This window comes from Giraffa tippelskirchi, chromosome 10 (assembly GCF_054371585.1).
Source record: "Giraffa tippelskirchi isolate mGirTip1 chromosome 10, T2T-mGirTip1v1.2.pri, whole genome shotgun sequence".
In the NCBI taxonomy this organism is placed as follows: domain Eukaryota; kingdom Metazoa; phylum Chordata; class Mammalia; order Artiodactyla; family Giraffidae; genus Giraffa; species Giraffa tippelskirchi.
In genome coordinates, this window is record NC_137284.1 from 111,008,825 (window position 1) to 111,031,855 (window position 23,031).

Sequence of the window (23,031 nt, forward strand, 5' to 3'; positions counted from 1 at the left end):
GCTTTTAATCAAAGAGATATTCTTCATATGTGCCTCAGTCACAGAAAACATAAAGACGGCATTATAACTTATTTTTCAGTATGAGTACAATTATGTTTTTTTTTAAAAAAACAAGATAACGCCTTGAACATATTCATCAAATTTAGGGCTGTAACATTAAGGATTCATCTTTTTCTTCAAATTTTCCATAAAATAGTTATGCTATGAAACTTAAAAAAAAATGCCGTTAAGGAGTAATGATTTTTGTCTGCTTGTTCCTTAATTATTTTTACAAATTTACCATGTAGCGTTTTCTGGAATCTCTTCACATTGACCATATCTTTTGTCAATTGAAATGTTTTCCCTTCAGTTTCAACAGTAAATTCCCTACAATGAAACAAAGCACATATTAGTGAAAACACAGATGCCCATGCCTTAATTTAAAGGAGTTTTACAGACTGCTAAACCTCTTTTCATTTTAAGTGTAATACAACTGGGTCAACAATCCAGATATAACAACTGAAGTCAAATTTAAATTTTTCATATGGAGTACCAAATTAAGTATTATTCTAACAACAGCACCAAACAGTATTTTGGGAAGCATCCAAATATGTGGCTAGTCTTATAAAATTCCACAAGTGACTTAGTGACCAACTCCTTGATTTTGAGATCAAGGTAAAACCAACGAAAATTTTTTTAAAAACTCAGTTATAGAATAATTACAATAAATTTGTCAGAAACAGGTCTGCTGGCAAAAAGACCACTGTTCTCATTACTGTCCCAACAAATGTAAAAATGATCAACTTGTCATCTTACAGAAAGAATTTTTAAAACTCCCACACTTTTTCCAAACTAAATTTTTATACTTATGCTGATGAAGATCAGCTTAAAAGAAGTTTAAAGATTCTGGTGATATGTCAGTATAAAATACTATCCCCCCTAAATCACCGACTGCTGCATGTTTATATCCTGAGATATGCCCATTCCATCTCAGGTTATAAGAATTCACCTTTATAAAGCACTTCACGTAATACCTGTATTTTAGCTTATGAGGTATTTCATCACATTATGATCAATTTGGATGTGTCTGGGCTCACGAGCAGCTTGGTGCTGGGAAAAGAGAGCCCTCAAGTGGTTGTCCTTGGAGCTGTATGGCTGATACGTGGTACACTGCATTCTGCTAGTTTTTAGCAGTGATAATCTCACACATCATATGAATGATTTTCATTGATTTCTTCCATTTTTACTATTCTGTCTGGAGTTTGTGCATGCATGCATTAAAGATTCCACATAGACAGTATCATATACATTTTCTCTGTGAGCACAATCTAAGTGTAGGGTATGTAACAGTTATAAAAAAGCTGAAATTAGCAAGAAGATAGTTATTATTTGAGAATAATTTTTAAAAAGCTATCTTGTTTGTACATAAATCTGTTAGTAACCTATGTTAACTTTAATGGGATATGATGTTATTCTATCATAAACAGATTAATTCTAGGAGACCATAAATGTTTTAAAATTTTCCTATTGAAATAGATAATGTTATTTTCAACTTACAAGTGTTCATCTTGAGATAGCTGACAAATACACATACACATACACCCACTATGGCCCCAAAAGTTCCCCTGGGTCCCTTCTCTTTCGATCCCCTCCATTCTCACTCAACCACTGATGTGCTTTCTACTACTCTAAACTAGGTTTGTCTTTCCTAGAGTACGGCATATAATCTTTTCTGTAAAGTTTGTTTCATGTAGCCTAATGTCTATGACAAGGTTTGGCAAACTTTCTGTATAGGGCTAATTATGAAATATTCAGTTATAAAATATTCAGGGTTTGCAGACCATAAGGAGACTCCCATACTGCATTTTTTTAAAAACAACCCTTTGATAATGCCAAGTCATTCTTTGCTGGAGTGATACAAAAAATATGAAAGATGTTCCAAATGTACTTAAAAGTATATACTCTTCAGTTATTAGGTATTCTACAAACAACAAGTAGGTTGATTAATAGTGTTTATACCTTCAAACTCCTACCAATTCTTTTTTGTCTACCAATCACTGAGAGGGGTATAAAAATCTCTAACTGGAACTGTGAATTTATCTAATTTTCCTTTCAGTTCTGTCAAGTTTGCTTTACATATCTTGAGGTGGTTTTTAGAGGCATACATGGCTAGAAGTGATGTTATGTTCTTGATGAATTGATCCCTTATCATTATGAAATGCAAGTTGATAATTTTGCTTGTTCTTAAGTTTCCTTTGTTGTTAATAAGCCACGCCACCTTCTTGATTAATGTTTGATGGGAAATATTTTTAAAATTCTTTTCCCTTTAAACCTATTTGGGTAGAGGCATACTTTGCTTTCTTGTGCTTCACAAGAAGCACAAGCTTTGCATTTTTGGCAAATTGAAGGTTTGTGGCCACCCAGTGTTTGCACGTCTATCAGCGCTACTTCTCCAACAGCATTTGCTCACTTCATGTCTCTGAGTCACATTTTGATAACTGCTCCGCATATTTCAAACTTTTTCATTATTAGTAGACTTGTTGTCTTCTGCTTCTTCTTCGGAAGTCACTCAGTCGTGTCTGAATCTTTGCGACCCCATGGACTTTACAGTCCATGGGATTCTCCAGGCCAGAATACTGGAGTAGCCTTTCCCTTCTCCAGGGGATTTTCCCAACCCAGGGATTGAATCCAGGTCTCCTGCATTGCAGGCAGATTCTTTACCAGCTGAGCCACAAGGGAATAGTGATCTATAATCAGTAAAAGACTTTGATGTTACTAAAGATTTCTACTTGCTGAAGGCTCAGATGGTGGTTAGCATTTTTCAGCAATGAAGTATTCTTAAACTACGGTACATACACTGTTGTTAAAAATATAATGCTATTGCACACTTAATAGAGTATATTATAGTGTAAACATAACTTTTTACATGTACTGCGAAACCAAAAAAATTTGTGTCTCTCACTTTATTGTGACATACACTTTATTGCAGTGGTTTGGAACCAAACCCACAATATCTCCAAAGTATGTCTGTATTAAAATTACAGTCGGTTTCCTGTAAACAATATTTAACTGGGTCTCGAATTTTTTAAGCAGTCTGACATGGCTATTAATTTGAGTGTTTCGATCATTATATTTAAAATACCTAGCAATACTGTTGAGTTGAAATCTACCATTTCCTGAGTTGTTTTCTATTTGTCTCATCTGTTCTTTGTTCATTTTTCTTCTCCTATCTTTTTCTAGAGCATTTTTTATTATTTTATTTTAGTGCCCTTATTGGTTTATTAGTTATATCCCTTTGGTTTCTGTGTGTCTTATCCAGGCAATTGCTCTAAAGTTGACTATATGTCCTTTTTTATTAAACTTAGTATATGTAATATGTGCAACCTACAACAGTATACATTATTCTTACATATTCCCAATTCTTGGCTCCCATCCTTTGGGCTACTGATGACACAAATGCTACTTCTACACATTACAAATTTCATAATACACTTAATATTTTTCTCTACTCAACTCATTATCTTTTAAAGAAATTCAGAGATATCATTTTAAAGAAATGAAAGAAAATGTCACTCTTATCACCCACATAGCCATCATTTCTAGAGCTCTTAATTTCTTTGGGTAGATCTAAATTTCCACACTTCTGCCTGAAGAACTCCTTTAACATTTCTTGTAGTGTAACTCTGGCTGACAATGCATCCTCTAAGTTTTCTGTCTGAAAATATTTTCTCTTCTTTTTCCTCAAGTACGTTTTTTTGAAAAGACATTTTTTCAGTGGGTATAGGCTTTTGTCTATAAGAAACTGAGAAGATTTCATTCCTCTGTATTGTGGCTATGTACACACAATTACATTTGTAATATCACCTCTATCTAGATGTTCTACTTGGTTTTTTAAAATATGTACATTCCCATTTCCCACCTCATATGTTCATGTTTTCTCTTATAACCTTGAGCACATGAATACTGTTTTAACATCCTTCTGTATTATTTCCATGATGCTTGTCACTTCTGGGAATTTCTTTTGATTGACTTTTCTCCTTGTTTTGGGTCTTTTCATGCTTTTTCATATGGCTAGAGATTTTTTATTGCATGCCAGACATACTAAACTTTACATTGTTTAGTGCTGAATTTTGTTGAATTCCTTTAAAGATTCTTCTCTACGGTTTTTCATTTATACTTACAACAATTACGTTCAGGACTCCAAAACTCAAAAAATGGGTATTGACTTGAGAGACAGATGTAGTTTCTAATTACCATGGATAAGTCTCCTCCTTTAAGAAAGTTATTGGGAGGAAAAAAGATCTTTGTAGTCCATTTCAAGTCTATTTCCAGGTCACAATGCCAAAATCTCAACAAACAGTTCCTTAAAAGTAGCCAAGAGATGGTACTCACTTGCAAAAATTTCTAAAGAAACTAATGTCCCCCTAACTTTCAAAACATGGCAAAGAGAACATAGCTGACTGGAGCCCATGTTAAAACTTACCCTTTTTCATTCAGTAGTTTCTCCATTTCTGTAATGTAACACTCATCACAAATGGCAAGGTACTCCATCACCAGCTTTGCATCCTTCTTATACGCCTTACCAATTGCTCCCTTATTGGGTTCAAACTGAACAACATTGACTGTTTTGTACAAAGGGGTCAAGGAATACAAAGCTACAGAACAACTACCAGTTCCCTACTGGTATCCAAGATCCTCTTTATGCTGATTTCAAGTGCAAGACGAAATAACTACTCACAAAATCATTCCGATAAACCGCACTCAAAATAAGTAAACATCATCAAAAGAGACTTTTTCAAAGTTACAATGAGATAAAGGGACATTATCTAATCAGCAATACAACCCATACATAGCATAATGAACTCTGATAACAATTCACTCATTTCTTTATGTCTCAACACAATAGGATCTACTTCCTGTCACCACTCTAGCCCTTAGATGAACTCACAATGTCACTGCCTGATAAAGGAAGGAAATTTCTCCTTTGCTGATCTACAGATCAAGTGAGATAAATTATTTCATCATAAAAGGGCACTCATGTTTTGATAGAGAAGACATTCACCAAGCACCCTTTATTTAAAAAGCATGTATGCAGATGCAGGTGTTGGAAACAGCTGAGAAAAACTGGTCAACATCCTGAAAGATACAGAGCATTTTTCTCTCAAGGACCAAACACTGAGTGGGCACATGTTAGACTACAGGTAAAGAGAACAAGAAAGGAACGGTAAGATGCATAAAATGATAGGTTTAAATAAAGTGCAAAAACATCTCAGTTCATCCACAGAACAAGGTACAGTCTTGAACTTGTCCATTTTCAAGATGTTTACTCCTGAGTTGCAGAAGTGACCAGAAAGGATATGGGCTCTTTCAGAGGTTTCTCAGCTACAAGTGGGACTTTGGTGGCCCTCGCATGACAAGACAGGTCATAACAGGAACGGTCAGCACATCCGACAATCTCGATCCAGCCCTAAGAAGACATAATAAACATCTGTAACTCACACAAGGTTCATTCACAAATGCATGCAGATTATACATACTCATGAATAATTCAATTACAGAATTTCCACTCAACTTTTACAAATGTTTGAAATGGGTACAGTTTTATACATCAAGCAGTAGCAATCTTATAAAATATAATCCACACATGTACACAAAATAGTCTTTTTATTTTCTGGACAGAATTATTTTGCCATATTGTGAATGTGGGGTAAACTAGTATTTGCTGGGATTTAGCTATGGAAATAAAATGTGAACCTAGACAAAACTTGTATATCTCTATCAAATTTTTGACCAGGAGTCAAAATGAATCTGATAGAAACCACTAGTACAACACTCTGTTTCATAAAGCGCTTTAGCATTGATGGATTTTGGCATCCACAAGGTGTCACTGATGCAATGGACATGAACTTGGGCAAACTTTGGGAGATGGTGAGGGACAGGGAGGCCTGGCGTGCTGCAGTCCACGGGATCGCAGAGTTGGACACGACCGGGAGACGAAACAACAAGAGCAACAAGGGGTCTTAGAACCAATGCCCCATGGATTCCAAAGGACAACTGTAACGGTTCCCTCCTGCCCATACAATTGTATTGTTAAAACTTTGGCTCAAATCAAAGAATTTACACCTACAAAGTCATTACTCTCTGTGCACTTTTAAGAACTGCCAAAGAGAAGGGCATGGCTAGTTCAGAAGAGCTCTGCACTAGCAAGTAAATCACAGTCCTGGCCAGAAGTCGACCTCCCGAATTCCACAGGACACACACAACAGCACACCCCCAGATGCTTCCTATCGCGGCTCACATGGAGGACCCAGGGTCAACCAAGCTCCCTTTTGTGAGTTAGCACAGAACATATGCACCCACAAATCTAAACATGGTGCTCACTTCAAAAAAAGTTTGTGGAGAAGGAAAACAACTTTCATAATCTTTTAAAAGCATGGAAGACAGCCAAGAGGAGGAAGAGTTTTACCAGTCTTTACCACGGATAACAATAGTCAAGGGTGAGTGACCCAATTAGCCCCTTGAAAAATCTCTTATGGTTTCAGAGACCAACACAGGTGACAAAAAATAAGGTCAATAATAGCTGCAGGCGGGAAGGCAAGGATTCACCAATCAAGGGAAGACTCAGAGATCAAGGGAAAACCTAAGAACTAAGAGGAATGTCAGCATGCCGGCCTAACAATGATGGGGATGCCAAAGTCACACTCGATTTTTGTATATTAGAAAGGCATTATTAAACTGGAACACAAATATATTAAATGTCATCTGTTTCCTCTTCTTTTTAATTTGTTAATTTATGTGGGTAAACTCTATGTAAGTACTTACCATATGGAAAGGTCAAAGAAGAAATCATACAAATGTAAACTTAGCTCAGAGAGGAGAGATGGACAAAGAGGAAAAAGGAACTTTATCGATGTTGCTACTTCATTGTTTTATTGGCCTTTTCCCTCTAAAAAGTTTTTGAAAAACTGTAAGTAGATTCTGAAGGGTGTATTTAAGTGTTGACACCCAACAATACAGCCAGTCCTCTGTATCTGTGGTTTCTAGATCTGCAGATTCAACTGTGAATCAGAAGTATTTAGGAAAAAATCTTCAGAAAGTTCCAAAAACTTAAATTTGCTGCAAACCTGGCAACTATCTGCAAAGCATTTACATTATGTTTGGTATCATAAGTAACCTAGCTAATTTAAAGTATATGGGAGGATGTGCATAGGGTCTACATAGATACTAAGCCTTTTTATGTAAGAGACTTGAGCATCCCAGGATTTTGGTGTCGGTGGGGGTCCTGGAACAAAGTCACAGCAGACACTGAGGGATGACTGCATTTTCTTTGTACGAAGTATCTACTGCTCTCAAAACTTGGCATCAGATGACTGTACTAAACACACATCTCAGCTGGCCACAAATGTGGGCATTTGTGCTCAATCCAGTTTCCTACCCAACAAAAGAAAACTTCTGACAGGTACTATTTAGATCACAGAATTAAACTTAATAACAGCATTACTATCACAGCAGTGGCAGGTTCCATTTCTTGTTAATGCCCAAGTCACTTTTCAAAAACACAATCTAAAGTGTTTTCAAAGACTCTTAAGAACCTGTTATTTGAGTAAGAACCAAAGAGGTAAAAGGCTTATTAGTTCAGCAGACGTCTAGTTAGTCCTCATAAATACGTATTTTTGTCTTTGATCCAAAGAGTTTGGGAAAATTCAACCATCACACCTAATAAGCTTCCCAAGCACATGTTACTGCATGGGGTGTTTCAAACAAAGAGGCAAAAATAAAACTCACATAAGCTCAGAAACCCCAGCACATAAAAACAACACAACAGGAATTAAGAGGGGGAAAAAAAGCTAAAAAAGTGTAACTTGACCATCTGAGTCACTAAAGATGCCAACTAGTGTATCTATGTTCTTAAAAATATACTTACTCATTATCATTTACTAAAGATATTGATGAAGATATTTATGTACTAAATGGTGAAACTACAAAAATATGCCTGAGAATGGTAGACAACAATTTTGAGATCATGGTGACTGACCCCTTAGGAGGGAGAAGAAAAGGTTAGAGCATTAACTGTATCAGTAACTTTTTTATTTAAAAAAATACAATATGAAGCTCAGAAAAAGAAAATATTCAAGTCTCTAAAGGAGTTTCCCCCTCTCCTTAAAAGTTTATTACTTCAGAGCTTTTGGTTTTGTTTAGGCCAGTCTTCTTATGATCTTACACAAAATGTGAGGCCTAATCTCAAAGCTAGGCCCACATTTTCCTTTGAATTTTTTCTTTAATTCTTTTAAATTTAGGTATAATTGGCATACATAATGATATTAGTTTCGGGTGTACAATGTAACAACTTGATATTTGTATATATTGCTAAATGATCACCACAATAAGTCTAGGTAACATCCGTCACCACACACAGTTATAATCGTGTGTGTGTGATGAGATCTTTTGCAATCTACTCTCTAAGCAATTTTCAAATACACAATACAGTACTATTAACTATAGTCACCATGCTGTACATCCCATCCTCAGGACTTCTCAGACCCACATTTTCCGATTTCCCATCCTTGAGGGTGGGAAACAACAGACTGGTTCCAAATAGGAAAAGGAGTACGTCAAGGCTGTATATTGTCACCCTGCTTATTTAACTTATATGCAGAGTACATCACGAGAAACGCTGGGCTGGAAGAAACACAAGCTGGAATCAAGATTGCCGGGAGAAATAGCAATAACCTCAGATATGCGGATGACAACACCCTTATGGCAGAAAGTGAAGAAGAACTAAAGAGCCTCTTGATGAAGGTGAAAGAGGAGAGTGAAAAAGTTGGCTTAAAGCTCAACGTTCAGAAAACTAAGATCATGGCATCTGGTCCCATCACTTCATGGGAAATAGATGGGGAAACAGTGGAAACAGTGTCAGACTTTATTTTTTTGGGCTCCAAAATCACTGCTGATGGTGATTGCAGCCATGAAATTAAAACACGCTTACTCCTTGGAAGGAAGGTTATGGCCAACCTAGATAGCATACTTAAAAGCAGAGACATTACTTTGCCAACAAAAGTACGTCTAGTCAAGGCTATGGTTTTTCCAGTGGTCATGTATGGATGTGAGAGTTGGACGGTGAAGAAAGCTGAGCACCGAAGAATTGATGCTTTTGAACTGTGGTGTTGGAGAAGACTCTTGAGAGTCCCTTGGACTGCAAGGAGATCCAATCAATCCATCCTAAAAGAGATCAATCCTGGGTGTTCATTGGAAGGTCTGATGTTGAAGCTGAAACTCCAATACTTTGGGCACCTCATGCGAAGGGTTGACTCATTGGAAAAGACCCTAATGCTGGGTAGGATTGGGGGCGGGAGGAGAAGGGGACTACAGAGGATGAGATGGTTGGATGGCATCACCGACTCGATGGACGTGGGTTTGGGTAGACCCTGGGAGTTGGTGATGGACAGAGAGGCCTGGTGTGCTGCAATTCATGGGGTCGCAAAGTCGGACACGACTGAGCGACTGAACTGAACTGAACTGATCCTTGAGGGTTTGGCCACAGCCCACAGTGACACTCAGAAAAGGATGAGCAGGAGTGCAGGAGGGTTTATGAAAGCAGTGTAGCACCATGGTTAAGGGCAGGGGCCTGGAGTCAGACAGCCCTGGTTCACAGCCCCGCTCCCCCACTCCCTTGCTGAGACTTGGGCAAATCAACAAACTTCTCAGCACTTCAGTCTCCTAAGGAATAGAACCAACGAATGGAATTATTGTGAGGATTACATAGGCTAATACACTTAGAATGGTATATAGCCCTTAACAATTACAAATACTGAATGAACAAACAAATGAAATGCCATTCAGGCAGGATTCAGAATCTAAATTGAAAACAGCAAGAATATGGGTCTGGTTTAGCTTGAAATCTTCTCACACAAAACACTTTATTGGTTTAACTTGAAAATAAACAGAAATTCCAGAATATCTAGTACATATAAAGAAACTAATGATCACCTATAATCCGAAACTAATTACCACTATTATTTAAGCAAACATATGTCAAGTAAGTTTGTGAAGAAAGTAACATAACAAGAAAAACCTAATAGATTCTTTCCTAATTCAATAAAGGAAAGAGCATATGTTAAAAACAATATCAATAATAGTCACTACAGATATATGCATATATCATTATGCATATACACACGTGTATTTTTTAAACATTTTACTTATTTTTTAATTGGTGAGAAATTGCTTTATAATTTTGTGTTGGTTTCTACCGCACCTCATAGTTTTGATTTGCATTTCTCTAATAATGAGTGATGTTGAGCATCTTTTCATGTGTTTATGTTTTTGAAGCATATAAAACTATTTTGAATAGGGATTGACAAATCAAGGTTCATGGAATTAAGAATAGATTTGACGTTTTTAAAGGGTTGTTAAAAAAAGAAAAAAAACAAAAAACAAAAGAGAGCCACAGAGATCCACAAAGCCTAAAACACTTACTATGTTTACTATAGAAAATGTTTGTTGAGCCCTGATTTAGAAAACAGACATGAAACACTCCTGGGGAGCACACAATTGGAAGTTTCACTTTTTATACAACACACTTAAAGAATTATTTTTCATTTTCCATTTTACAAAAAAGGGTCATCATTTTTTAAATGACTTTTTCTTTTTTTTTTTAAACTGGAGGATAACTACTTTACAATGTTGTGTTAGTTTCTGCTGTACAACAATGCGAATCAGATGTAAGTGTATATATATATCCCTTCCCTCTTGAGCCTCCCTCCCACTGCCTTCCCCCACCCCTCTAGGACATCACAGAGCACCCAGCTGAGCTCCTTGTGCTATACAGCAGCTTCCTACTAGCTGTCTATTTCACACATGGTAGTGTAGATACGTTAATGCTACTCTGTCTCTGTTTATTCCACCTGCTCCTTCCTACCCTGTGTCCACATGTCTGTCCTCTACATCTGCAGCTCTATTCCTGCCCTGCAAATACGTGCATCAGTGCCATTAAAAAAATTTTTTTTAATTAAAAAAAAGAATCTATTTTTTAAAAGAAAGGCACTTTAAAAAGTTTTACTTTTTAAGAGAAACCAAGGGCATGTGAGAATCAAGGACCCTGAGTTAAGTCTCTGTATGAGTGAGAAGTCTCTCCAATATCAAATAAGGGAAATGCAGAAGGCTCTGGGGCCCACTTCTCTTGGCTGCTGCCCTGTTCCCACTGCTACCAATGCCGAAGCATCTCCTATATCCAAATGCCTTTCAATCCTAAACTTCAGTACTAATGTTCACGTCTGAAGGGTGGGGGTGGGAAGGAACAGTGAAGAGGTAACCTGGAGGTCTTCTCTGAATTATTATTACACAGAATTTGAGAAAAGGTAGTTCCTAAACAAGAGAGTCAGAATCTCCTAGTCTATCCCCCAAATCTACCAAACAGCTCTCCACACGAAGAACACTATGGGCTTCTTTACTCAGCCCAGCCACCACTTCCAGTATCTGCTGGGGTCCCTGTCAGGAAGGTGGCCACCCCATCTTAGCTGCGTTCAGACATGTTACCAATCACACTGCCCACACCAGGAAAGGACACACCAGGAACACACTGTCACCAGCCTTCTCTCTTTCTCTCTCTATCTGTTAAAGGCATCCATATCTACAAAGAGATCCTGGGACATAAGGGTAGCCTCTTCTTATGAGAGCACAGTGGGGCAACTACTTTTTCCATTTTGCTCAGGAAGAGATTTCTTTCCTTTTTGTTCCACTCTGACAAGAAGCACACAAAAGGCAACTTTGATATCCATGCTTCTAAGTTAACAATGTGAAAATCACATGGTTAGAGCCACTGCATTCTACTTACATAGGATGTTTTAGATTCAGCATCCCAACAGTCACAGGCATAATGGGCCATCTCATTCTCCATGTGCTGTCGGAAGCGGAGCTTCTCTGGAGAGACTCCAACCTTCACGAGGTAGAGGTAGATGCGGCCAATGAAATAGCCCAACACTGAGTTGTTAATCACACCCTAAAATAAATGAATAAACAAACTCGTAGATAAGTAGGCAAGCAACATGCAAACAAGCACAGAGGAATGAAAAAAACTCATAAATGTTAAGGCTTTTGAAGGCCAAGGTACCATTTTCCATTGAGTTATCATCTACTGAAAAATCTTTGAAACACAAAGCAAGCTAATTTATACAGCTTTCAGAATGATCTGAAATACCCAAAAATGTGATTAAGGCTCTTTTCAAAAGTTTAACTGTCAAGCTAACAAGTAGATAATAATGAATGATGTCATTCAAAATCTTTCCACCATACTCATTGGGTCAGCAAAAATTCAGCCTAATACCTCATACCTTCTAAATCTACAGTACTAAAAACGACATTCATAATAATGACCCTAAGGAACGGCATATATTCCTTCTGAATTAACAAAACTCATAAGACACGCTGAGGGGACTTTAATGTATTCTAATCCACTGAAATTTGTGAACCCCATATAGTATAAGTCCCCTTACAATTTTAGTACAGAAGGGTTTTAGAAATCATCTAGCCCCATCTCCTACCACCTGCAGGGCTCTTCTCTGAATTGCCCTGGGAACAATGAGCTTCCTGTCTGACAAATTATCACTCAGCCTCTACCTGAATATTTTCAGACAGGAAGCTCATTGTTCCCAGGGCAATTCATTCCATTATTAGGCAGCAACTACTGTTACAAAGTTTTTACTCACTCATTTCTCTAGGCAAATAATTAGAGAAATTCTATTATATGCAAGATCTTATCCCAATTGTTATGGGTAATACAGAAGAGTTTAAAATCGAAAGGGCTTGCTTCCTGTGAGTCAAAATGTCTCCCCAAAAGCAGTCCATATTGTTAAAAGTCAGATTGATGGGTGACTTCCATGGTGGTCCAGGGGTTAAGAATCTGCCTGCCAATGCAGGGGACACGCGTTTGATCCCTAGGCCGGGAAGATTCCAGCTGTCGTGGGGCAACTAATCTGGTGCGCCACAACTACTGAGTCCGAGCTCTACAGCCTGCAAGCTGCAACTACTGAGTCCACACACCACAACTACGGAAGCCTAAGACCCTAGAGCTCGTGCTCCACAACTAGAGAAGTCACCACAATGAGAAGCCCACACCGCAACTAGAGAAAGCCTGCCTGCAGCAATGAAGACCGAGTGTGGCCAAAAATAAATAAAAAAAAAAAAAATTGATGCAGTACAATTCAAACCAACAAATTTTTTCCAAGTGCCCTGCTAAATGTTTTTTCATGTTAGTCCCAATGGCCCACACATTGGCACATTCAGGTAATTTCCTCCCACTATAATAATAGTGTATAATAAATACTGTAAAAAAAAACAAAAACAAAAACACATACTGTATCAAAATAGAGTGACTGTCAAAATATTTTATGATCCAGTACACAGAATCTGCTGAGTGCTGAACTCCAGGAAGAGGTATGCTCTAAATTAAGTTATCTATGGAATCTTACCTGTTCAACAGCATCTCCCAGACGCATTTTCCGAGCGGATTGTCCGCTGACCTGGGCTTTCGCTGAATACAAATAAAGGTAGAGGTCTGCCACATTCTGGAACTTGGGATGGTCTTTCTCACTGGGATCTACAAAGTGCTCAATTTCTGCCATTGTGAATTCTCTGAAAGCAAAAATATAAGGGATAAAAGTGGCACGCTTAAAAAAAAATAAAGCCCTTATTTTAAACTTCATTTTACAAAAACACAGAATGATATGGAAAATAGTTGTTAAAGAATAGATTGATACAGTTTTTTTAAAATTAGGAAAACCCAGGAACTTCCCTGGTGATCCAGTGGTTAAGATTTTGCTTTTTAATGCAGGGATGTGGGTTCACTCCCTGGTTGGGAGCCAAGATCCTATGTGCCTCCTGGCCAAAAAACCAGAACATAAAACAGAAACAATAACATAACAAATTCAATAAAGGCTGTAAAATGGTTCACATCAAAAAACAATTTTTAAAAAATAAAATTAAGAAAATCTGAGCAAATGTCAGACACACACAAAAAATGAGATACTGAATAGTGGCTTCCAAATAAAATGATTCTCCTTAAAGCATTGGCAAGTCTTTACTAATACACACTAAATGAAGTGCCTGATATTTACTTTTCAAAGAGTGGGAAATTAAAAGTGAATTTAGCTTTTATAATAGTCTGATTTCTTCCTTTTTATTGCTCTGAACAAGTAAATGACTGATAATGGCACCATACAGCTGGTGTCTTTAGAGTAACAGCTTCTTAAATGATGTGTTATTCAAGGCAGAGGACATAAGGCATGAATTGAACAAGCTAACATCAAGCTAACTGCATAATGATGAAATAAATATGCACATAGTAATGGTTTGCCAAAAAGATTTCCCTGAATGGCAATTTAGTAGCTATTGGGGGGGAATGTTTTAAGTTAATTTTATGAGTCAAAATCAAATCTCTCTTCTTTAAAACACACACACACACAATTTACTAGGGCATGTCCATGATTATCTCAGATGTTTTAGAAGTAATGAAAAATTGCTTAAATGGGTCCTAAAAATACATGAAATGCATTGGAAAAGAGCTTTGGTTTTTTTTTTTTTATTTTTACTTTTTAATGTCATCTCTTATTTAGTCCAGCAGCACCTATATCTTAATTGCCTTTCAAAAGCTATCAAACATCTTCTGCGAGCACAGAAATGAGAGACAGAGAAGCTTGATGTCTGTCCTCACAAAGCTTCCAACCGGGACGACAGCAACAGAACACCTAAAATGAAGGGCAGATCAAAATAAGGACCCTGCCCAGAATCCCAAAATAATCAGCTGCCAAAGTCTTTCCATCTGTTCTGTCAATTAATCCAAGCTCACAGACAGGAGATGGAAATCAACACTAGCACCGACTGTATCAGCTGTCTCTTGTCTTTGAGTTCAGAGACTCTACCTGGATCTGTGGAGACAAAATAGTCACCAGACTAGAAGACAGAGCCAGCCAATCAAAATGAAATTTAATTTTAAAAAATTTCATATGAACAACTGATACTCCCCACCTAAAAGGGATCACAAAGGGATCACATCTATACAAAGACTTACCACCTGCCAACTCTAGGTCAAGAAGAAGCTGTAACATTAAACAAGTCCTAGCCCTACCATGGAATAAAAACCATGGAGATACTGACTTGTGAAGGATGAATGGATTTCCAGCCAGGATCCTGCAGAGGCACATAACAAAATCAATCAAAATCCAGAAGACCAGGGAATAAAATGGCAGGAAGCCCCAATGGACTTTCCCCCATTAACTCCTGGTACCATTCCTCTGTTCTAAACTGCTTTTCCTGTTTATCACTTTTTATTCCACAGGCCCCAACTTTTGCCTTACTTCATGGTCCTTTATAATCATCCAACGGTTACTCTATTTGATGTAAATCCTCTCCAAAACAGTGGCTTTAGACAAGCTCAGTCTCACACAGCTTACTCAGTATTCTGAAAGCATGTTTGCAGACACTTCCTTTTCCAAAAGCAAAGGAAAAAAGACATGAAGAAACCCAGAGACTGAGAAATAAGACAAATTCAAGTCTGACAAGTTTTTCAATGTTACAATATCCAGTTAAAGTTTAGGACTACTTTTCGTTTTGCAGCAAGGCTCAGGGGGTCCTCCCTGTTCCACTTCTCTTAAGTTGTCCAAGCTCCTTCCTCATGAACTCTCCCTTTTCTAGACCATTCAGCTGAAGGGACTACAGGCCTGAAGATAAAGTCCAGTGAGAACATAGAAGCGTCTCCTCAGAGGGTGTCACCAGGACTCACAAGATTAGGCAAGGGCTTTGCATGCTCTGATAGAGTTATAGGCGGGATATGCTATGCCTGATGCTTGTAATTACAGCAAGTAAGAATCGTAGTTCAGTTGGTGAAGAATCCACCTGCAATGCAGGAGATCCCAGTTCGATCCCTGGGTTAGGAAGATCCCTTGGAGGAGGGCATGGCAACCCACTCCAGTATTCTTGCCTGCAGAATCCCCATGGACAGAGAAGCCTGGCGGGCTACACTTCATGGGGTCACAAAGAGTCGGACACGACTGAGTGACTAAGCACAGCATGACAAGAATAGAACAAAGGAAATGGGTGGGCTGCTGGGGCTGTGGAAAATACTTTGGAGTCTAAGAAAGTGAAGTTTACTGACATAGCCCATTTTTATATGAAATTTATTACCTTAAGATATCAGTAAGAAAATGTATGCTGCTAAGTCGCTTCAGTCGTGTCCGACTCTGTGCGACCCCATAGACGGCAGCCCACCAGGCTCCGCCGTCCCTGGGATTCTCCAGGCAAGAATACTGGAGTGGGGTGCCATTTCCTTCTCCAGTGCATGAAAGGGAAAAGGGAAAGTGAAGTCGCTCAGTCGTGTCCGACTCCTAGCGACCCCATGGGTCTGCAGCCTACCAGGCTCCTCCACCCATGGGATTTTCCAGGCAAGAGTACTGGAGTGGGGTGCCATTTTTCTCTGAGAAAATGTATAGAAATTGCAAAAAACCTAAGTCATAAATAGCTAACTCATAATGAGAAAAACATAACTCAGCAGTGCCAAGATGCCTTCCTGCACATTCCTGAATACACCTGACAAGGGAGGTTATTAGAATAGAGACAAGAGACTGTCTGAACTACAGAAGACAGCAGCAAGCTTGCTAGCTGGACTTTCTGTCATAAAGGTGCCCCAAATATGTGGAGGAATACCAACTGGCTACTGAAACACCCTCACCCCAACACCAGCAACACTGTCGGCCCTGGACACCTAGGATGGCCCTCCTGCCATAACCCTCACCTCCTTCTGCCTCACCCTACTGTCATGTCCACCACCACTTCCAAGAAATCAAGTCGACAATCGAGATCTTACCATCCTCAAAACAGAACATGAACAAGGGGAAAAGATCATTTTGGAGCAGATGTGAAACGTCAGCTATTCACCCTTTCCCTTCAAACCACACAGTCACTCAAAAAAGCCCACCATCCCAGAGATTACAACCGAAGGTAACAAACATAAAACAAACTTTTTCGGAGGATAAAAATAAAGATATAATCACGTAAGAAAGGACTTCCCTGGTGGTACAGTGGATAAGAATCTGCCTGCCAATGCAGGGGACACGGGTTTGATCCCTGGTCCGGGAAGATTCCAAGTGCCGGGGAACAAGTAAGCCTGGGCGCTACAACTACTGAGCAAGCACCCTAGAGCCGGCGCTCTGCCACAGGAGAAGCCACCCCAGTGAGAAGTCTGCGCAACTAGAGAAAGCCCGTGAGCAGCAACGAAGACCCAGTGCAACCAAAAATAAACAAATTAAAAAATGATGTAAGAAAGAAGAAAGCTGTTTCAAATCAGCAAGCCTTTGTTTCCACTTCAATGCAAAAGTCACTCACTAATTTCACCAGCAGAACACCATGGGTGGTACCTGACTCTGATCAGTCCAGATCGAGGGGAGATCTCATTTCTGAAAGAATTTCCAATCTGGGCAGCAGCAAAAGGCAACTTTCCTTGATTGAATTCCAAAAGCCGTTTGAAATTCAGGAAAATCCCCTGTGCAGTTTCTGGTCTCAAATATCTATAAATTTAAACAAATCAGTCTGTTACAAAGGAAGAAATCATGTTTTCCAATAAATCTGAAATTCTAGATACAAATCCTAAAAGTCCTAAATACACTATTCACACAAAGCTATATGGGCCCTAAAAATGTTTTAGAAATAGATATTTTCCTCAGTAGCAAACATTCTTACACAGGTAACAGAGAAGGTATCAGGTGATTGGTATGGAAATACCACTGTTAGAAATGTCATTTTATTTCATCACTCCAGTAAGTCAAAGATGACTTCTCTTATGATGTCTCTAAAACCTTGGATATTCTCCTGATTAATCACTTACTTTGGAGGCAGATGACAATTTTAGATCCTTTTAAAAATAAAGTTAAGCATACCTTTGCTGTTAACCCACATCAAAGCATAACCGTGGAACTGTTAATAAAAAGAAGCCAGTACAGGCTGACAATTAACATCAGAACTCACTCAACAAAACCATTATACCACGGCAGGCAAATTTCAAGGCTTTTCATATCATTTTCTTCTTTGTATCCAGAGACACAAAGAAATAGGGAAATCCAGAATGATCAAATTTTCGTGGTATTTTATATTTTCAGCCCAAGGCTGCTTCTGATTTTCTCCACATTTTAAAGACACAGTTACTCAAGTATACCATTATAGCCATTGTTTTCTTTTCAATTTCACAGAAAATATTCTGTGCAAAATATCACATAAGAAAGCACTCTCAAGAACCTACTTCAAAAGAAACATTTTATAGAAAAAAATTTTAAAACAAAAAATAAAATTTTACCTTCTTCTCACTCTAACATACCAATTCTTTTCATTTTTTTGGTTTTTATCCAAATATAAGCATAGTTAGTTACTATGCATATTTATTAAGTAGAATGTACTAAATTATAAATTCTTTCCTTTATGCTTTTCCATTTTATAAAAAACAGTAAAATTTTCTTATTAACAGTTGCAGAATATTCTACTAAAATAAACTACTATAATTGATTTAGCAGTCCTCAAATTACTGGATGAATAGGTTATTTTTACTTTCAATTTATATACTTTTTTTTTTTTTTGGCAAAGTAGTCACATTTATTTTCACATCCAAAATAAAATCCCATTATGTTATTGCTTAAAGATATAGAGTAAGAATTAGATGTTACAAACCACTTTCAGAGCACAGGTTATCTTCAAGTATCTTTTAAAATCCACTTTTAAAGTAGGAATAGTTAAGGACATATTAAAACTAGCTGTTTTTTATTTTTTCACCAAGAACTTTACTGAACAACATTTTCGCTGTTTTGTTCCACTATCTTCTATCATTAATTAATACTCTCTTGGTAAGTATACATTCCTTTCCTTTTGAATTCTTTCCTTAGATAAATTCACAGCAGTGGGAAGGCTGTGAGGTCATGGCCCATTTTATGACTCTCTGTATTAACAAAATGAAGGGCTCATCCTTTGCCTCTTTCCACAAAATATCCTAAATCAGCCCACTGTCTTACTAAAATAATTCCAATAATACATTGTCACAATTCATTTTTGTTATTCTTTATCTCTATGCCAGGAAATATGACCTAGCTTTATCTAGCAAAACCTATCCTGTCTTACCCTAAAATGAGACCATGAGAAAAATATCTGAGGCTATGAAATGGAATACTTTGACTAAGTTTGCTAACAATGAACAAAGAATCTGGACATATAAATTCTGGATCATACTGCAAACCATTACAGGTTTTCTACTCTATCTGCAAAAACCACGTTTTAATGAATCAACAAGCTAAACGTAATCTGTCCAACAGGGTAGGCCACTAGTCATATGTCTAGTGATTAAGACTCTGTTTCCACCACAGGGGCCACAGGTTCCATCACTAGTCGGGGAACTAAGATCCCATATGCCATGTGGCATGGCCAAAAAATAAATAAATAACTTTAGAAATTCAGTTCCCCAGAAGCACTAGCCCCATTTCAAATGCTCAACAGCCACATGGTAGTGGCCACATGGTAGTGGCTAGTGGCTACCATACTGGCAGCAACAGCTTACAGAATATTTCCACCACTGCAGAAAGTTCCATTGGGCAGTGTGATCTACACTAAATGGTTTTTAAAGTCTCCCTCAACAATAAGTTCAATATCCTTCAAAATCATTCTTCAACTCTCTCCTGCCCTATGCAGTAATAACTACAAGAAGTGATGATTATAGACTTCCGTATTTATGCCCTCCCCAAAATGACAATATATACTAAAAAAAAAAATTATACTCAGAAAGAAGAAATAAAATTTTAGAATATATCTATAATTATTTCTCCTTAATATATTTGTCTGCACTTCCTACAAATCATTTTTCAAACATTTTCCTTCATGGTTGATATTAATATTTACCTTTTATTACAAGTTATAATAATATTACATAAACAATAAGTGATACATACCCAGGCATGTTTCCTCCAGGTCCAATGAAGGTCTTAAACATTAAGTTAAAAGGCACTGGAGGGGAAAGATCATTTCCAGTAGTGGGAGATTTTACATTGTAGTTTACAAAAAGATCTGCAAGTTCTTGCTGTCCATAGTTATCGAGCTAAAGAATACATCAAGAAAATGATTAGTGTTAGAGAGTGAGAAAAAACAAGGCATAACATATATGAAACCCAACCACCATTAAAATTCACCCAAAATAAAAATATCAGATTAACCTAATCTTCAAGATATCTATATTAAAGCCATATCCAATTTACATAGCTTACATTCACCAAGAGACAAATGGAGTGTCTTTGTAGGACCGACCTAAAATTCACACGTGTACCATTTCACAATGAAAGATAAGGCAATATATCTCTTGTTCAATTATAATAGTTATTGGTTAGCAAGAATCATGCAAATAAGTTTACACAATGAATTTTACTACTCTGTATACTTAAGAGTCAGGTGCACTTCTCTGTCTATTAATTAAATGTGCATGTAACTTTCCTCTCCCATTAGACATTATGGGAGAAGCTTGAAGGCAGAAACTGTGTCTTATTCACTTCTGCATTTTCCAGTGCACTGCACATCCTATACATTGATGATCAATGCCAACCCATCTAAAATGATATACAATCTCCAATTCAAAAACCTCAAATAACTATGACAAACCATTTAATAGTAAAGAATAGTTAAAACTTAAAAAACTTCTAATAAAAATAATTAGATAAATCAACTAATGATTTATGGCCATTCAGGATCAGAAAATCCTGGGTAAATTGCCCAACTCCACCACTAATGGGTTGTGTGATTCAGGATCAAGTTCCTATCTAACCTCTCTGAGCCTGTTTGCTTATCTGTAAAATGGGGAGAACAGAATCTACCTCGCTTCACAGAGGGTGAATCAATGCCTTTTAGATAAACTATTAATATCAAGCTTCATAAAGCTGAGAAGGAATCACAAGCATTAACAGATGCAGAAAATGCTATTATATGCTGAAGCAACAGATGGGCCTCTGCCCAGGAAATCCTTTGGGGCCATTTCAGTATCAGGCCACTTCCATGGGTTTCTAATACTTCACTGGAGATTAAATTGACAACAATAAAGAACTGACCCTTGAACAACGCATGTAACTTACAGCCAGCCCTCTCCACTCACAGTTATTCTGTATCTGCAGATTCAACCACCTAAAAACTGTGTAATACTGTAGAATTTACTACTGAAACACATCAGAGTGTAAGTGGACTCGCACAGTTCAAACCATGCTGTTCAAGGGTTGACTGTGTTTGTGTGTGTGTATGCGTGTATGAGATGTCACACATGTATATGATATGGCAATCAAAATCAAAATCCAAACTGTTCTCCTGGAACATGTACCTGATGAAACAGAAAGTCAGTGCTCAAACTATAAATTATGACTTACCATAACAACTATTTCCTGCTTCTGACAATTTATTTGGAAATGAACAAAGCTGTTAAGATCAAAGACATACACACAAAATCCCTAATAAATCTAAAATTCTGAATGCAAAACAGAATAATTTAGGTGTAATCTGAGGTGCTTTTCCTGTCTTCTTTGTAGTAAGGGTCATGTCTTTGGAAAAGGAAGGAAATGAGAAATGAGGGTGTGGCCATAACAGTATCAAAGTACATGAATTCATTTTCTAAAACAAAAGCAACAACGTGGAAGAAATGAGTTTCAAAAAAGGAATAAAATATACTTTATATGGCCCAAAATAAATTGGCAGATGAGTCAATAGCCAGATTAAGAAGTTTTTCAATTTAAATGACAAAGGAGAAAATTTCTCAGCTAATGTTGGGAAAGCCAGATATTGCAGAGGAAAATCAGCAGGTTTAAAAAAATCAGGGCTACAGTGGAGAAGTGTCCCGTAATTTCCATCAGAGGAAAGCAGTGTTAGGGAGTCCTCAGTTTAGTCGCTCAGTGGTGTCAGACTCTTTGCAACCCCATGGACTGCAGCATGCCAGATTCCCTGTAAATCACCGACTCCCAGAGCTTACTCAAACTCATGTCCGTCGAGTCAATGATGCCATCCAGCCATCTCATCCTCTGTCATCCCCTTCTCCTCCAGCCTTCAATCTTTCCCAGCATCAGGGTCTTTTCTAGTGAGTCAGTTCTTTGCATCAGGTGGCCAAAGTATTGGGAGTTTCAGCTTCACCATTAGTCCTTCCAATGAATATTCATGACTGGATTCCAACATTCCAATATTCCAATGAATATTCATGACTACGATTGATTGGTTGGATTTCCTTGCAGTCCAAGGGACTTTCAAGAGTCTTATCCAACACCACAGTTCAAAAGCATCAATTCTTTGGTGCTCAGCTTTCTTTACAGTCCAACTCTCACATCTATACATGTCTACTGGAAAAAACCAAAGATTTGACTAGATGGACCTTTGTTGGCCAAGTAATGTCTCTGCTTTTTAATATGTTGTCTAGGTTGATCATAGCTTTTCTTCCAAGGAACAAGCGTCTTTTAATTTCAAGGTTGCAGTCAACCATCTTCAGTGATTTTGGAGCCCAAGAAAACAAAGTGCATCACTGTTTCCATTGTTTCCCCATCTATTTGCCATGAAGTGATTACACCAGATGCCATGATCTTAGTTTTCTGAATGTTGAGTTTTAAGCCAACTTTTTCACTCTCCTCTTTCACTTTCATCAAGAGGCTCTTTAGTTCTTCTTTGCTTTCTGCCGTAAGGGTCGTGTCATCTGCATGTCTGAGGTTACTGATATTTCTTCTCGGCAATCCTGATTCCAGTTTGTGCTTCATCCAGCCCAGCATTTTGCATGATATACTCTGCATATAAGTTAAATAAGCAGGGTGACAATATACAGCCTTCATGTACTCCTTTCCTGATTTGCAACCAGTCTGTTGTTCCACGTCCAGTTCTGTGCTTCTTGACCTGCATACAGATTACTGAGGAGGCAGGTCAGGTGGTCTGGTATTCCCACCTTTTGAAGAATTTTCCAGAGTTTGTTGTGGTCCACACAGTCAAAGACTTTGGCATAGTCAATAAGGCAGAAGTAGATGTTTT

At 37.8% G+C, this 23,031-nt stretch overlaps 1 protein-coding gene across 4 annotated transcripts in view; it reads right to left on the bottom strand.

Annotated features, from left to right (window-relative positions):
• Positions 1–23,031, bottom strand: part of GARS1 (glycyl-tRNA synthetase 1) — a 45,419-nt gene that overhangs the window by 7,040 nt on the left and 15,348 nt on the right. For all 4 annotated transcript variants that reach the window (XM_081534800.1, XM_081534799.1, XM_081534802.1 and 1 more), the window contains 7 exons: positions 19,950–20,095; positions 17,385–17,534; positions 13,446–13,608; positions 11,813–11,977; positions 5,339–5,446; positions 4,463–4,608; positions 281–366 (listed from right to left, as the gene is read on the bottom strand). In XM_081534800.1, the coding sequence (XP_081390926.1) occupies positions 281–366; positions 4,463–4,608; positions 5,339–5,446; positions 11,813–11,977; positions 13,446–13,608; positions 17,385–17,534; positions 19,950–20,095 (964 nt within the window). The remainder of the gene's footprint in view (positions 1–280; positions 367–4,462; positions 4,609–5,338; positions 5,447–11,812; positions 11,978–13,445; positions 13,609–17,384; positions 17,535–19,949; positions 20,096–23,031) is intronic.